General features: G+C 36.5%; 1 protein-coding gene across 3 annotated transcripts in view; it reads right to left on the bottom strand.

The window, feature by feature from the left end:
- LOC107752223 (glycine receptor subunit alpha-3-like) overlaps nt 1–17,957 on the bottom strand; it is a 53,599-nt gene that overhangs the window by 26,182 nt on the left and 9,460 nt on the right. For all 3 annotated transcript variants that reach the window (XM_016568138.1, XM_016568137.1, XM_016568139.1), the window contains 2 exons: nt 6,281–6,405; nt 5,363–5,430 (listed from right to left, as the gene is read on the bottom strand). In XM_016568138.1, coding sequence (XP_016423624.1) covers nt 5,363–5,430; nt 6,281–6,405 — 193 coding nt within the window. The remainder of the gene's footprint in view (nt 1–5,362; nt 5,431–6,280; nt 6,406–17,957) is intronic.

The following is a 17,957-nucleotide window of genomic DNA, read 5'->3' as shown; positions in this document are numbered from 1 at the left end:
AGTATTACTAATGTTATTCCTTCTAAAATTTGATAACCTGAACTGAACTTTTCATGTCATTAAACAATAATCTGATATTTTTACTTACTGACCTTGTCATACAGTCAAGTCAAGTCAAGTCACCTTTATTTATATAGCGCTTTTAACAATACAGATTGTATCAAAGCAACTGAACAGCATTAATTAGGAAAATAGTGTGTCAATAATGCAAAATGACAATAGTAAACACTAATTTTTCAGTTAAAGGCAGTTGATCATTGAATTCAGTGATGTCATCATCCAGCTCAGTTCAGTTTAAATAGTATCTTTGCAATCAAGTCAACGATATCGCCGGAAATGAAGTGTCCCCAACTAAGCAAGCCAGAGGCGACAGCGGCAAGGAACCAAAACTCCATCGGTGACAGAATGGAGAAAAAACCTTGGGAGAAACCAAGCTCAGTCGGGGGGCCAGTTCTCCTCTGACCAGACAAAACCAGCAGTTCAATTCCAGGCTGCAGCAAAGTCACATTGTGCAGAAGACTCATCTGGTTCCTGTGGTCTTGTCCCGGTGGTCGTCTGAGACAAGGTCTTTACAGGGGAATAACATCTGTATCTGGTGTTCATCTAGTTGTCCTGGTCTCCGCTGTATTTCAGGGCTGTGGAGGTCCTTTCTAGGTGCTGATCCACCATCTGGTCTGAATATGTACTGGATCCGGGTGACTGCAGTGACCATCTGATCTGGATACAGACTGGATCTGGTGGCAACGGTGACCTCGGAATAAGAGAGAAACAGACTAATATTAGCGTAGATGCCATTCTTCTAACGATGTAGCAAGTACCCTCACAGTCACCCAGTCGCCCTGCTGCAGAGGCATTGTAACCGGAACCGAACAATGTATAGGACTCCCTGAGCTAGTCGCATCCAAAGCCGTATCTAGAGCCCTCACATTCTTACTGTTCTCAATTAAAGTTTGGATGCGTGTCTCTAATTCTGAAATCTTCTCTGTCAGCCTAACTATTTCCCTGCATTTATCACATGAGAATCCCTCGTCGCCGACAGAGAGAGATAAACTATACATGTGGCAAGCGGTGCAAACAACAATAGCAGGAGAAAAAGCCATTACTCACCGTGATTGATGAATGATTCTTACTTACCACGGTTGTTTGATGAACTTGTGAAAAAAAAAGAGCGAGAGAAAAAAAAAAGAAAAAAGCAATAGGCACGAATGGAAACGCTAATGACAAGCTAACGAATGCTAACGCGCTGCAGATGCGCTGCACTCGCGGTTTTAGAATAAAAGCGAACGATCAAATTAATCAGATTAGGTTGATAGATAATATCAGAAATATGGTGGAAATTAAGTTATATTTTATCACTTTAAACAACAGAGAGTAATAGAGATTTTACAGAAAAACAGAGCTACACGAAGCTACAATCACAAACCAGCAGCACTGCAAACAGGAAGCAGGAATAATACTGTCCAACAGCGACACCCGCAGGTCAGGAATGCTCAATGCTCAGTCATGAGAATCTACAGGGTCATTTCTGTATTCATATCACTTCTTGCTTTATAGTTTTCTTGTCACTTGACAACAAAATGGCTTCCTGCATGTTGGTGAAAAAACATTCCACTGACATACAAAAGTTTTCATCCCAGAAACATGTCCATTACAAAAGAGGTGCATTCAAGTCAGAGTCTGCATGAGTTGCTTTTTAAATGTATTTTTCAATAGCTTAATGAATCCGGACCAAAAAAATAGTGTCATGCCAATGAGGCTTATTACATGGAGAAATTATTTCTCAAAGCCCAGCTGTACCCTGGATCACAAAGAACAGTTGTTGATTTGCGTAAATGACAAGAGACTTGTACCCTGCTTGAAGGAAGAAATATTTATGAAGAGAAGTCCACTCAGGGTGAGGAAAAAGCTTTAGCAAAAGCACAGTCTCTTCAGACATAATTACTTCAGATTGAGTGTGCCATCTCACAGCGCATAACTTATTCAGAGCAAGCTGAGGGATGAAGGTGACAAGGCACTCGCAGTGTGTGTGTGTGTGTGTGTGTGATGAGCATTTGCGTTCACAGAGAGCAATGTTGGGACACTTGTGTAGATAAGCTAAAAGCACATCTCCTTCTTCCTGTGTGTAGATCTGGGTTGTAATGGGGTGTAATCCCAAATGTGTGTTTGTTTGGCTGTCTGCAGAGTAAGATGTGATCAAACATCAAAAAGAAAAATAAATAAATAATACACAGTGCTAATACACAATGCACAGTGTTCCATTGCTAAGCACACATGGAGCCTGTTTCAATTCAGCCGTGGTGGCATATAATGGACAAACAAGATCCCTGTAGGGATGAACTGCACAAGTAAGAACAATAACTGCTTTCTGCCTCTCACTTGCTGATTGCCTGGAGGTTTCAAGATATGGCTACCTGAATACAAGCAACACAGTTCCCAATACATCGGAGGCTGGGATGCTTTCTTCTGCATGAACTCTCTTATCTGAACCATTCTCCCTTTTCTTTTCCTGATGTAATGCATCCCAAGGGTTGTTGTTAACCCACACTGTTGTCTCCAGCTCTTCTCGATTTCTATTTGTCTTGAAATTCTTGTTGCGTCTGGATCAATCAGACACACAATTTTTTTAGTTATATTTAACAAATACTCTGTAACACCCCTCAGTTAACAAACCAACTATGACGGTCTATCGACCCTTCCCCCGGAATGCATCTAACACCTCAGAAAGGCAGAACAGGCCTCTGGTTCCATGGCAACCAATGCTGATATCACTGGTTTTATTGCCCAAAGGAATGCGGGGAGAGAAACTCACAATTCATTTACCCGTAGGAAAGACACACAATGCCCATAAAAATAAACTCTTCTCTAATTAATTCATAGAAAAACCTTTCTGTGAATGAACACACATCTCCTCAGCGCACTGTGTATACCATTTCTGTTCTTGTATATTTTGTTTTGAATTGTATACGGTTTTGTGTGTGTGTTATGATAGATCACTAGTTAATATAACCCCACCTATACCATGTTTGGTCTCGTTGAATTTGTCTTCTGATGATCTAAACGAAAGTGTATATTATATGTTTCCGTACGCTCGTTCCAGGCCAAGGCAATGCAAGTATCGTACATTTAACTAAACGAAACAGAGGTTTAGTATAAGCTGTAGACCCCGTTCTAAAATGGCGTTGATGGTTTTACTCAGGTGGTTAACTGACTCTTTTCATAGCTTCATTCTCTGGTTTTCCTGATGGTTTCATCCATCAAGTCTCATTTGCCCTTTCCCCTGTATGAGTGATTGTTTGTTTGTTAGACTAGTTTGTGTTAGTGTTTAGTTAATAAAACTCTTGTGCACAAATTACATGAGTTTCTGATTCTGCCTTGCAAATTCATTGTCCCTTTACGATTCTGATCCTTACTACATGCTCTAATGCATTAATACTGTAAGAAAGTATTTTCTGTGGCCACGGAAATATTTCTTTCCTAGAGTTGATATGAACTTACACTGAATGTTCGCTGGATGAACAGATTGGTTGATGACAATTTCATTCTGCTACAGTTACTACTGGCAGCTGATATAAATAATTGTAATTAATCATAATTAATTGTAATTATTTATATACATTTCCCTTTTGAGCTAATCTGCTACATTCTTGAAAACAAAAATCTAATAAACAAAGATACATTTGATATATCATAAAAACTGCTATATATACAAATTGATTAGTAATATTTAAACCTTTGTCTGCCAAAGGCCAGGTTAGTTTAGGTTGTAAATTGGCATAATTTTCGTAATAATGATATTTACCTTGAAAAAAAAATATTTAAAAACTTTTTTTGCAAATAAAATGTGTAAACTCACATACTTAAATTTAGCTCATGGGTTTAAACAACATTTTTAAAGGATTTATTTATTCCTGACATGCGTTTATAATGTGTTTACACACACATATATATATATATATATATATCAGAAACTTTAGAAATAAAAATCTTCTGTGATTTTAGCCCTCTGATTTGAACACTGTTTAAATGGGTTTTAAAGGATTTATTTATTCCTGACATGCGTTTATAATGTGTTTACACACACATATATATATATATATATATATATATCAGAAACTTTAGAAATAAAAATCTTCTGTGATTTTAGCCCTCTGATTTGAACACTGTTTAAATGGGTTGGCTTATTTTAAGATAAGATAAGTATTACATGTGGAATTCTTTTGAAAGAGTTCTTTAAGATGATAATGTTGATCATAATGATATATTTAGATCTTCTCCCGTTGCATAAAAGGTTGCAGCATTGAGCATTGTAGCCAATCACAGTAATGTCTACACTCTGATGAATGCACATTATAACTAACACAAATTGTGCAAATTGTGCAAATACAATGTCATCATTGATGATAACACGTTTTGGTTAGAGTGCAGAATGCAGTCAGTACTGTATGATTGACAGCTCCAGTGATTATTTTTGCTCACTTTCTGTATATAATTTAATCACAATTTAAATAACAGTTGATTTCCATGGTACTAAGTGGAGTAGTGTGAAGTTGACCGTTTAGTCACTGGCTTAATTTACTGATGCATAAATGGCAATAAATGAATGTCTGACTGTACATGACTCCTTACATTTCAAAAGTCACTGATCACAGATTAGGCTTTAGAATTAACACCTTTACATGTTGTTGCATTTTTGCTGGGTCCATATCTTTCTGTAAAGGTCTGTTTGCAAAATCTGTTTTGAATGGCGGCTAGTTTAGCAAAGAATCCACAGTGTAACCGTATAACTGGATCTAGGTCTGACTTCAGAAAAGAATGCTACTGTAACAAAACACAGTGAAATGAATACAGATAGCTCACTGCAACTGCTTTTTAGCAAACATGAAGACAAAATAACATTTTAGGGTACTGAAAGCTCAAGTTAATTGCAGAAGGCTGACATGACAGACGAAATGGGTCTAAAGGGGTCCAAAGTGTCTAAAGCCCTCCTTTACTTTGTCTCTCAAAATGACTTTCTAGAAGCCTGGTGACGGAAGCAAGTTTGCACCCCTTATGACTTTCAGCCGGTGGACTTCCTCCTACAGTCTTTCTCACAATCTGGAATTAGATGTAATATGACATGCACGCAAGCAAGCAGAAATGCTCCCTCAATACAAAACACACAATTGTGAGAGTGTGCTATATACTGTTTCCATTAAGTCTGAACTGTGAATTATAATGACAGACTATTAGTGCATTAATTGCACCCTGTGGATACAATCAACACAATGCTAATATAATAGCTAAGATTTATATTGGGTAAACACTGCCATAGGGCATTTGTGCATGAAAACGCATGCATCATTGCTGGATTAGGAATACATACCATAGTTGTCTCTGCAATGGAGCCAAAACTGTTAATGAATATGTTGCATGTTACATTCACAGGCGGACCTGTGGAGAGAAGCGTGAAATCAATCATAATACAGTATAGTCTCTACAAAGATACTTTCTATTAGACTCACTGGTTCATGATTATATATGTGTGAGTACACATGATCTATTTAACACTTGCCTGCTTTAATATAACCTTTTTTTTTAAATTAAGATATCAATAAAATGTTTGCTTTGTTGAGATTACAACAAAATTATGTCAAGACTAAACGAGGCATGGCCTCCTAATGGTTCATTAATGGAGGATGAAAAGTTACGAAATTTGGATGATTTGATCTGCTTCACTCTGCTTTTTTTTTCTTTTTACTTACAATATTGATGTGTACAATGAACTTAGTACATAAATGTATTGCTTTATTATACATCTGTTTGTAACACCCCTACACCAGTTTTTTTTTTTTTAAGATTTTCGAACTCCCTTTACTTGACATTTATGAATTAGTGGCTTCTCTAAATGAGCTTCCGAGGGGAAGTCCTTTGCCAGCTTAATAATTTAAGAAAGCTCAGGCTGATTTATAGTTTGAGATGGTTTGGGTTCAGGGCCATTCTGTAACCGCATAATGAATGAATGTTTTCAGAGTCATTGCAGAAACGTCTAGAGGCAGCTGGAACCAGGAGATGTGAAGCATTATTACATAATAATTTCATATGAAACTGAATATAGAGTCACATCTGCATTAGCTTTGTACCGTATAAAATATGAATCTTATAGACACCAATGATCACTGTAACTAAAGGTTTTAAAGACATCAAATCAAAAACAAGAAGTAGTGGTAAATAACCATTAAAGACAGCACAATGTATTCCTTCAAGGAGAAACACAGTAAAAGGTAAGGTTTGTTTGTACTACCTTTAAAGTTGGGCCTAATTCTGGCATCGTAACCTGAGGTTCTTCCCATGAGCTTGTCAAGGAAGTCAGAGGGTGACGATGCTTTTTCTCCTTGAGGGTTTTCTGTTTTTTTTGACGCTACCAAACTGAGGAATAAAAAGAGAGAGATAAAAATGGGGGGCAGATTTTAGCAAATCAGCCACGACAGTCACCAACGCTACAAATGTAAGAGGCAATACTAATGTCATCTGACATCAAATATTCAGGTTTTCCATTTGGGGCATTAGACAAGGCTGTATAATAAGCAGTTTTATGTTCACTCCAAAATATTAATGATGAGAATACAGATATATTTAGGTCTGTACATTCAGATTTGAAACCGATGCCCATGCATGAGATTTACTGAATTCCCTTAATGCTACCAGTATAATACCAAGCAGAAGAGACAGAGATATTATAAGAGTAGTATTTCATAACAATATCATTTCATTTTGAAATGTTATACATGTTATATACTACTCTGTGCTGACCTATTGCATTTAATGATCATACATGGCTAATATGCAACATAAACAGTTGGTGTGCAAGTAATGCTGTTGAACTCCCTAGAGAAAATGTCATATTGTGATATACAAAGGAAAACTGTGCTGCCATATTTCTCTTTAGTAATGACTGAAAGACAATAATTTTGTCAGGCACTATTTCTCTTGATAAGGAGTAAAAGGAAGTTCTGTTGGCAGCAGCAGATAAGGGATAATTTATGTCTTGATTATTAGCCCAGTGTTGAGAGGTGCTATTCTTTGTGCTTAGCGTTTATGTGTATATGTTGGATTTTTGCAGTTGCACGCATGTGTTAACAAGAAGTTCACATAAGGCATGCAGTGATAGTCCATGGTTAGGTCTAAGGAAACTACCTACAAATGCTTGCCAGTGAATCTCATCTTAAGGATGTGGGAAGGACACTTCATTGATCTGTTTGGTTTAATGAAAACACAAGGTATATTTTCAGGAATTTGTGGACATGACATTTCATTGATTTCTTTTTCCTTTTTTTTTGCCTTAATTAATCAGGAGTGAGATGCTTACATAGGAGGGGGAGAAAGATGTGGACAAATATCCATGAGGAACATCCAACATTTAAACCTCCTTGTTTTTGATCATAGATTGTTGCATAAGGATAATACATACAATCACAACGATATACTTGTGATGTTTTGTTTTCATATTTTTATGTATTTTGAAGGAGTTAACGTACACATCTGCCCACTGTAGTAGACACAATACATCTAAGGTTGCAAGGTAAGCAAAGAATATGCCCCTTTTAATCATTAACTTGCATATTGAATTTATGCACAGTGCTGAAAGAACATGACAATGACAAGAATCTTGTTTAAAATTTACCTAAATGTTAAATGTGTTATGTTTCTTGGTTGTTGAAAAGCATTGAGCCATATTCCTTTCTACTCCCTCTCTACTCTCTTTCCTGCCCAGTGTATGCCTACCCAGTTTCTGGTGGGGATATTAATCATAAAATTCAATGTGGTAAATCAAATGTTAAAAATCTAAGTGAAATAAAATTATTAAAAAATATTATTTAAAATATTATTATTAATAATAAAAATGTATAAATAAATATTTTAAATATACTTGAATAGAACACATATAACATTTATGAATTTATTCATCTAGTGTACTTCTGTTCAGTGTGTGGGTGTTAATGTAATGTCAGTGCGCTGAACTGAGCGTGAACCATGATCTGGCTTCATATAATGTAATCTGTGACATTTCGGTCAGTTGTGTATCAAGTAATGTGACAAGAGTGTATCTACAGAAATGCTTGTTTCTGTCTACTGAAGCACTCATTAAGTTTCTGATGAACATAGGTCAGAGGTCAGGCAGTAAGATCAGGGTTAAAAGCATGTGACGCAAAATTACTGACACTTGCTGCTCCATCCCACAAAATCATCTTGTGAGATGAGCACACAAACACACACACACACATATCCACACACATTCACAACTCAGAGGCTGCTTTGCTCAGCACAGATCAGCTTTGCTCACCGCTGTTGACACTGACATTCCTCTGAGCGCTTTGTTGCAAGTTATTCTCCGCCGGTTTCCTCTTTCTCATTTTTCTAATGATGTTTCAAAGCTTTGAGACTAAGTAAAACTAGACCAGTTTAGAACAAAGCAGAAGTGAATCAAACTTGAGGGGGCTCTAGAGTTTATTTGGCTGAAGCAGCATAGAGAATGAAGATGGTTTGCTCTCTATCTTTATTTCAAAGCCAACGACATAGAATAATCATAGTCTGCAGTCAACAAGGAAGACCACCCTTGACATCTTTCCACATCTGGGGTCAATATACTGGATTTTGTTAAACAATTTTCTATTTGCACTCCATAAAAAATTGATTTTTCACTCCATCTGAAACCTTAATAATGTAGTTTGTTTACTTGTCTGCTCCCCAGTAGAGAAGTGAATTATAAAAAAGGAATGAGTAGAAAGCCTGTGACACATTTCAACAAGGTTGTGGATTATATTCGAAACTAAAGGCCATGACACACCAAGGGGGGACAAGTACCCCCATTATATGGCCAAAGATATAACCCCCCAACCGAATATTTAATATTTTTATATAATATATAATATCTTATATATAACCTGCAAGACCTTTGTTCATCTCTTAGAACACAAATAAAGATATTTTTGATGAAATCCGAGATCTTTATGACCCTGCATAGACAGTAATGCAACTGACACGTTCAAGGCCCAGAAAGGTAGTAACGACATCGTTAAAATAGTCTATGTGATATCAGTGGTTCAACCTTAATTTTATGAAGCTACGAGAATACTTTTTGTTTGCAAAGAATTACTTTATTCTACAACTTCTTCTCTTCTGTGTCAGTCTGGTGTCACATGGACTATTTTAATGATGTCCTTACCAGGGCCGTACACAGGGGGGTGGCCCGGTGGCTAGAGCCACTGCCCCTCTGCCCTCATTGGCTGAGGTGCCCCTCTTGAACCCCCCAGCACCCCACCCCCCACTGAACGTGATTGGCCCCCCGGTGCCCTCCCAACACCATTGGGCTAGAGAACTGTCAATCTGACAATACCTAATGCCATTGGATCAGAGTGTTGCCAATCACTGCCTGATTAGCTGCCCATTGCAGCCTGTAAATTTGATAATGCTCAACAGCACTGGATGAGAGCACTATCATTGCTTTGGCAATGTAAATCCTTTTTACCATGCCAATAAAGCTACTGGAATCTGAATCTGCCAATCAGTGACAGCGATGAGTTGTTTTTCAAACGACTAAACTACAGACCACATCATATGGTACGTAAACACTCAATAATATATTTTGGAATATCACCCTGAGGCCTGGGGCCCGTTCACGTCACTAACTCAGTTAGCTGGATTTGATTGTTGACAATTTGGCATGATCTTGGATTATTTGGTTCTTCGAAGCTCATCCTGGACTTGCTGTCATAGCAACAGGTCCGTAAACTTAAACCTGCTCGGGAGTGGCTTATTTCATGTAAACAGGATTAGATTGCATCTTTTTAAGTGGAATCGATACTTAAAATCTGTCACAGTCACTGCTACCTTATTACAAGAGTACCCTACTAATCCGGGGACAATCATTTAAAATTGTAATAATTAAAAAAATAATTTGAAAATAATATTATAATGTTGTGTAATCTATAATACTATAGCCACAGTTTTACTCATTAAAAGATTTATTCTTGATAAAATAATTACTTTATAATTGTATTCGAGTCTTACCTGCGATACAGTTAATCTGAGTCACGCATTAATTTGAGTGCTGACAGCTATTATGGGAGTGGCTTGATGGAGCGCAGGAGACGCAGATAACTTGATCTTGACCCTTAAGAAACTTTAATTAATATGCTGACATATTTTAATTAATATGCTGACACATGCTGTCACATAACAAATCTGCTTCAAAGATAAAATTACATGAATTGCTAATTACAACATTGAAATAAAAATGTAAAACCTGTACAAATACTAGAAATCGTGAATATAAAAATTGGTAATCATGTAAAAAATTAAAATAAAATAAAATAAAATAAAAACAGTGCACATTTCATTGATCTATTATAACATTTTTGTAGTTTTGTTCACTTGGCTGTTTACTTATAAAGGTCCATAAATTTGTCAAGTTTCGTCAGGTGTCTTTTTTAATTATATGATATCATTACATTGCTGTCTTGCCGCCAGCCAAACGCTGCATTGTTGATCGTGGTTTCGAGTATCGATACATCTGCCCTTTACGGGGAACACGAGAACGCGCAGTAATCTTAGACAACTTAATCCAGATATTTTAATCAAATCCACAAATTCATTTGAAGAACCAAATTAGCAAGAGATCAGTTATCACGATTAGAAGATCTGGCATCTTTCAAATAATCTCAGATGTATTAAGCGAGGTACGAAGAATGGGCCCCTGGTCGCGTTGAGTCAATATTTATTCTGATTACTTTCATGTGACTGATCAAGTTATTATATGTAGCTAGTATGAGTAACAAAATGCGCTCCCTGTGTCCAGATTTTACCGCAATAATAATGCAAAAACTGACACTTCAAATCAGCCTTTTACAAAAGGTAAACTTGCTACTTTTACAAAAAGTAGTCTTTAATAGTGTAAATATATATCCAAATATATAATCTAATACAAGTTATTTATTTTATATTAGGCCTATAGCATGGTGTATTTTTATTCGGTTTGTTAACAAAAGTTCTATGGTTAATATACAGTAAGTGAGTTTGTCATTGTACCATTTTGTTGTTGTCTATTCAAGCAATTGACACAGAATTGCCGGTAATTCGAAAGTGAACATAAAACACACAATATGGCTGAGCAATAACTGCCCCACCCCCCTGCCCCTCAAAATGTCTGTGCACATACAGAAAGATCTTTTAAATGTATCTGGGAATTTCAGTAAGCGATTATTTTTGACTGCTATGAAGAAAGTGAAGACTAACTGACCAACATGATTCATATTCAGAATTGTAAACAAGCCGCGTTTTGTTTACGGTTTGTATATCTGCAGTCTGGTTTTCCCTTTTTGAATGACAAATACAGATTACTGCCACCTGCTGGTATGGATATTATTTCTTCTAATGCAGCTGCAGAACCTCTGTGCTAGTTGGCCGCTGGCTGTGTTTGCGGTGTGTTCAAGCGCAAACTTTTTGGCCCAGACACAGGCAACAACACAGTCGGCTTTCGTCGCCTCTAGTTCTTTGATGTCAGCTTGGTGTGGAATGGCCTTAACCAAAACTGATGTTGCTTCTGAAACTGACAGCAAATTCTGCATCTGTGTAAAATCCTCTGGCTACAAACATTGTGTGTCTTGTTGGTGGGCCTTCCTGACTATGCAGAATTGTGAAGTCAAGAGTGTACATCCCACCTTTGCTCCCAGGAGCAGTAGGTAAACTGCAAACCTCCAATTACCAAGATCCTTCTCAGCAGAAAGAAAAAGAAAGCGAGGAAAAGAGGGAAAACCCCAACGATCCCCACCCCTCGGTGATACAGGTATTACCGGTGTTGTCATATGTCGATTAACCAGTGGGAACATTTCATCACCGTCACAACCCTAACACACACACACACACACACACATATGTGAAGTCAAGAGTGTACATCCCACCTTTGCTCCCAGGAGCAGTAGGTAAACTGCAAACCTCCAATTACCAAGATCCTTCTCAGCAGAAAGAACCAAGCTTCCAGCAACATCTCTCTCTCTCTCTCTCTCTCTCTCTCTCGCTCTCACAGCCTGAAACCCTGGTCTAGGCAGAAACATCCCTACCAGAGAAAGCCATCAGCCATGGATTTGCTCTTGCAACCCCTGGAAGGAGTCACCTCTGGGTCCAAGTGTCTAACTGGTTTCCAGCAGTCCTAGATATATTGCCCTTGACACTTCACATTCCCTCCCACCAATACCAACAGAGGCCTTGAGACAGTTACCATGGAAACCACAGGCCAATGAAGCATCAATGGTGGTCAACAGAGCGAGGCAGTCACAGGATGCTCATGTTGGAGCCGATCGAAGGGTATTGAGGGGATGGCATGAATGTGCATGTGTGGAGGCAGAATCGAGGATACTGACATCCGCAGATTACATTCTACCTCAGACAAATCAGTGACAGAAATAACATATGGTTAAAGTTAACTAAGAGTTCACACACAGGCTGTCTCTCTCTCACATACACACACACACGCATGCATAACCTGCCTCTGTGGTGTCTTCTGTTGTATATATTTAAAATGTAAAGTTTCAAACGGTGAAATGGAAAGTTCTGTTATCACTAGAATATCACACCTCTGGAAACGGCTCTCAGCAAATCTGATTTGAGAACCAGAAATTGCTGTTGTATAACAGTTTGTAGTTATGTGACTTTCTACTCTACCACTTGCATTATTACAGTGTTTATCAGTACATTTTAAGGTTAAAAGCTAACTTTGGCTCTTTTAAATTTACAATAAAAAATAAATAAATAAAAAATTGCTGCAACTGGGAAAAATTCACCAGAAAAAAAAATAATGACAATAATTCTGGCATTATTGCATGGCATATTGGTGCCTGTATATTTTATAACTTACCATGTATTTAATTACATTATATAATGTTGATGTACCAGTCTACCTCTTATCCTGCAAAGATTGCTGGCGGCCCCAGATTTTCGTAAATTTAATATAGTATTTTTAGAGTGTAAATTTGACTGTGTGTGAGGATGTTGTATTCATTGATGATCTTTGCTTTCAAACTTTCACTAAGGATGAGCCCGATGGCTAGTATCATAGCATCAGAATATGACTGACTTTTGAAATAATGGTTCAGAATGAAAGATAAGTAAAAAAAAAAAAAAGAGAAAAAAGTTCAGAATGACAGATAAGTTGAGAGAAGGACAGGGCAGTACTTCAGACTGATTGGGAGAGGAAGGGAAGGCACTGGATATTTGAAGAAAGGAAAAGAATGAAAGAGACAGATTGAAGGAGCGTATCAATGATAGATAGAAACAGGATGGCTGTTAACTGAAAACATCAGCCCACAGTTCAGTCATTATAAAAGAAGAGTTATAGCTTAACCTTTACAGTGTGACAGCTCTGACTTAATCAAAAGTACTTACAATTCACACACGGTTCACTTCACATTCAGTCCCAGTCAAGAATAAATGCCAGCAGACACCCTATGCTCAAATTCACATGCAACATTTATCCACATAGACTGTATCTGAAATATGTCTGTTGCTTATTGATTATCTTGTTAATACTTTAATATTGTTCAATTACACAAATTACTGCAGAATGATGAAATATCTTTCATTTGCCACACACATTTATCATCGTTTGTGCTATGCTTATTCACTGACACAACACACATGCATCAGCATCTATACTTGAATATTAATTATAGACAAACACATTTATACAGTATATATATTTAATTATTTATATGTACATATGTACAAGTGGTTTTTTTTAAAAGAATGCTCTTAAAGCTCACCAAAGCTGTTTATTTGATCAAAAACACAGTAGAAACAACAGTAATATTGTAAAATATTATTACAATTTAAAATAACTGTTTTCTTTTTTAATATGTTTTAAAATGTAAGTTATTCCTTTGATTGCAAAGCAGAATTTTCCTTCAGAAATCATTCTAACATGCTGATTTGCTACTCAAAACACATTTCTTTTTATCATAAATGTTGAAAACAGTGGTATTAATATTTTTTGTGTGAACCATGATACATGATTTTTCTTAGATTCATTCATGAATAGAATGAATAGCATTTATGTGAACAAAATAAATGTATTTACCGTAAATACCTTAACACATCAATTAAATGTCATTACGTAATAAAAACTACTGACCACAAACTTTTAAAACACACACACACACACACACACACACACACACACACACACACACTCACACACACACACACACACACATATATATATATAGTACGATTGTTTGCTGATTTTCATTTCCACCAGCTGATTTTAGTTTTAGAACACCATGCATCACAATACTATACAACTATTTGCAACATATCTTCCATCTCATTATGCCTAGCAAGTCTGTGAAATGCATCCAGTTAGAATGAGGAGAGTATAGCTGCATTTTTGTTGTCACCCCCTGTAGGCTTCAGTCTCATTGGGTTGTCATTGCTGTGGGACAAACAACCCACTCCCCCACCCCTCGTCTGCCTCCCTTAACGTGAATCCACAGCTAAACTGCTGGATCGCTGTGACCTGTCCTGTCAGCATGGTGTTCGCTGTGTTGTCTTGCTCTGCTAATGCGAGGAGGCTGGACACAATTTGGCTCCTTTGTTTTCCAGTGGTTCACCTTCTCTGAATGTTGCCCACTGTCATTTTAGTGTTGCATACTGTGTGAGATGCTGATAGAACTCGTGTTGTTTAGCTCATGGGCATGCTTCAGCCTGAGGTGTGCTGGACTTGTTATTGTGCCTTTCCTTATTAGGTGCTAGTAAGTTTTTAATGTCAATGAGTAATGTGTACGGTAATGTGTTGCCACCCTGTCCCACATAATTTCACTCTGTAATGGTAAGCTTTGGTTTGTCATTTAGCGTTATTGGATAAGTATTACTGTGACAGCTGCTATTCATCTATATAAAAATCCAGTGGCATCAGCCAGCTGCAATAATACCTCACTCAGAGAGTGATACCACTGACTGATTCCAAACCATAGTGTCAAAACGAATAAAAATAATAATAACAATATTTATAAATAAATATTGAATTGACAGTGATGTGATTTTTCTGTTTTAAACTGATTTCAGCATTTTCCGACCTGAGAAATATGTCACTGAAAATTTTAAATGCAACATGGCAACACAACCATGTTCCCCACTTTGTAATAAGAATTGTTTATATAGCTGTAATAAAGCTTTATAAAGCTTTAGATTCTCCCTGTGGTTTTCCTCCAAAATAAAAATTCTGGGCAAAGAAATTCAAACAGCCATGCATATTAGTATTGTAATTTTACTGCTGTTCTGTAAATTAAAATTTTTTATTAGTAATACTACATACTAATTTGTTTTATTGTATAGAACAATAGTATGGATATATTTATTTATTGATATATTAATAATTTAAATAATAGTTATTATTATTTATTAACGTTTTCCTTTCTTTTTGTCCTTTGCTGATCACAAAAAAGGCTTTTATTTTGGTAGCTGCAAGCAAGAGAGTATGCAGCCAGATGCATGTACTATAAATGAACAATATGTGTGATTTCTTTCCCCTACAGAACACAAAACAAAAGGCTTTTCAATTCTGTCTGCAATCTGTTCCAGTGCTTTAAATACATGTCTTCCCATTCCATTTTGTGGCCAAAAAAAGTACTTTTGTTAGTGTTTGGATGTTTGGATACTCACTGCCAGTGTCACCTATGGTGGTGATGGTGGAATATTTCCCAAGTACCCATTAACTTTACCAATCTGAGCTGTTTAAGTTATACAATTTAATTAAAATATAACAAAAATGAAATCCATAAAATGATCCCATGATGGGAACCCATATAAGGTTCTATATAGAACTCTTTTCCTGGCTATAAAGAACCCTTAAAAAGGGTTCTATATAGAACCTTTTAGGGGTTCCAAATATGTAGCGCCTGATAGAACCTTTTCTTCTAAGAGTGTATCATTCCAGTCATTCCAATGATTTAAATACTTAGTGATGCAGCCAATTAATGAATTGTGCTGAATATATTGTGAATATATTGTATTGATTTTCTAACAGCTCCTGCTAGGAATACTGTCATTGTCAATGACTAAAAGGCTTTGTCCATCCTGTATCAAATGAACGGATTTTCATGCTTTAGAATTGTCACATTTAAAGTGTAACATATTCATTTAGGAAACTCTTTAGAATAATCCAGAGGGATTTACACATGAGGAATGGTGCAAAATAATTGACTCATCCAACATTACACTTTTATGGAAAAGCAGAAACACCTAGTCTGCCATTGGTAACTGATTTCCTTAGAGAAATTCCTTGGAGATACAAGCACTCTGCTTTGTCAACTGATTGGTTGACATTTTTGGTAAATTGGATCAAGACTGGAAGCAGTCAGAGGCCCTCTGCTCCCCCATTGCTCTTTGATATTAGGCATGCAAACCCTTGCCAAAATAATCAAAAGGGTGTGCTCATGTGTGTCTATGTGTGGTCAACCACAAAATTGGTAGTAAAGATAACTGCTATTTGGGTGAAATGGCTTCCTTTGCTTGGAGGCAATGGTACATCTCAACAATAGTTTTTGTCATTATAGCTTAACAAAATAAAAATTCTAGCAAACGCAAACAAGAAACCTTCTAGTAACCACTATGCTTGAAGTCAGCAAAGCCGCCAATTGTAACAGTCATGTTGAGCACAGTCACAGTGGTCTTTCTCAGCCGTATTCATAAGAAACCAAATTATTTTACAATGGCTGTTTCTGCATATAACGTGAGAAATGTGTTTTCTTCCTGCCATAAATTGACATTCGTCTAACTGATAGATGACAACTTGAAATAGATATGCAACCTTACTAAAAGCATTACAATATTTCTTTAAGGTACAAATAAACCGAGTAAATTCATGGGTAAATAAAAATGAAGCAGGAAATCAGAGCACATGGATTCAGACAATGATCTGAAGACATGATGGCCTGAGGGTTTCCAGCAGTAACTGGAGCAGATGGAAGTTCAAATGAATATCCAAAGCCTTTATTTCTAAAATTAAAAACACCTCTGGTTTGTTCAGCTATCATTGTACTAATTTCTGTACTCAATTCAGACCCAAGTCTATTTCTATTGTCTTGTGTTTTACACTACTGATCAAAAGCTAGGGGTTGGCAAGATTTTTGAATGCTTTGAAAGAAGTCTCCTATGCTCACCAGGACTACATTTATTTGATCAAAAAATACAGTAATATTATGAAATAGTACTACAATTTAGTTTTTTTTTCTATTTTAATATATTTTTATATGTATTTTATTCATGTGATGCAAAGCTGGATTTTCAGCATCCATTACAAGTCTTCAGTGTCACATGATCCTTCAGAAATTGTTCTAATATGCTGATTTGCTGCTCAAAAACCCTTCTTATTATTGTGCTTAGCCTATTATTATTATCACAAATGCTGCTTATTTATTTTATGTTTCAAAAGAACAGTATTAAAATATAAACATTTGTAACATTATAAATTTGATCAGTTTAATATGTCCTTGTCAATAAAAGTATTAATTTCTTTTAAAATAAAAATATAAATAAAAACATTTTACTATCCCCAAATTTTTGAACACTAGTACGTATCTGTCTATGTATGAACATAGAGCTCTTGGAAACCACAATAAATTCCTTGTGTGTTGTGTAATGCTGATTCTGCATTCCTTTTATTCACAGTCTTTACAGGTATCTGTCAAAACTGGGCCTTTCTTCTAGTAACACACACAAAGCATTATTTCACCCTCCCCCACTTTTGCTCTCTAATTATAATGAATGTAACATGAAGGTGCTTCCAAGACACTCCCCTGGAGCCAGTGCAGAGAGGCATGAGAGGGCAGAGATTATCTATTTAATCAGGTATCAGATAGCCACCAGATCATTCTCTGGATCTCTGGATCTATCTATCTATCTGTCTGTCTGTTAGCCTGTCCATCCGT

Source organism: Sinocyclocheilus rhinocerous, unplaced genomic scaffold, assembly GCF_001515625.1.
Source record: "Sinocyclocheilus rhinocerous isolate Xijiao unplaced genomic scaffold, SAMN03320098_v1.1 scaffold110, whole genome shotgun sequence".
Taxonomy (NCBI): domain Eukaryota; kingdom Metazoa; phylum Chordata; class Actinopteri; order Cypriniformes; family Cyprinidae; genus Sinocyclocheilus; species Sinocyclocheilus rhinocerous.
This window is presented reverse-complemented; position numbering and strand designations above follow the sequence as displayed.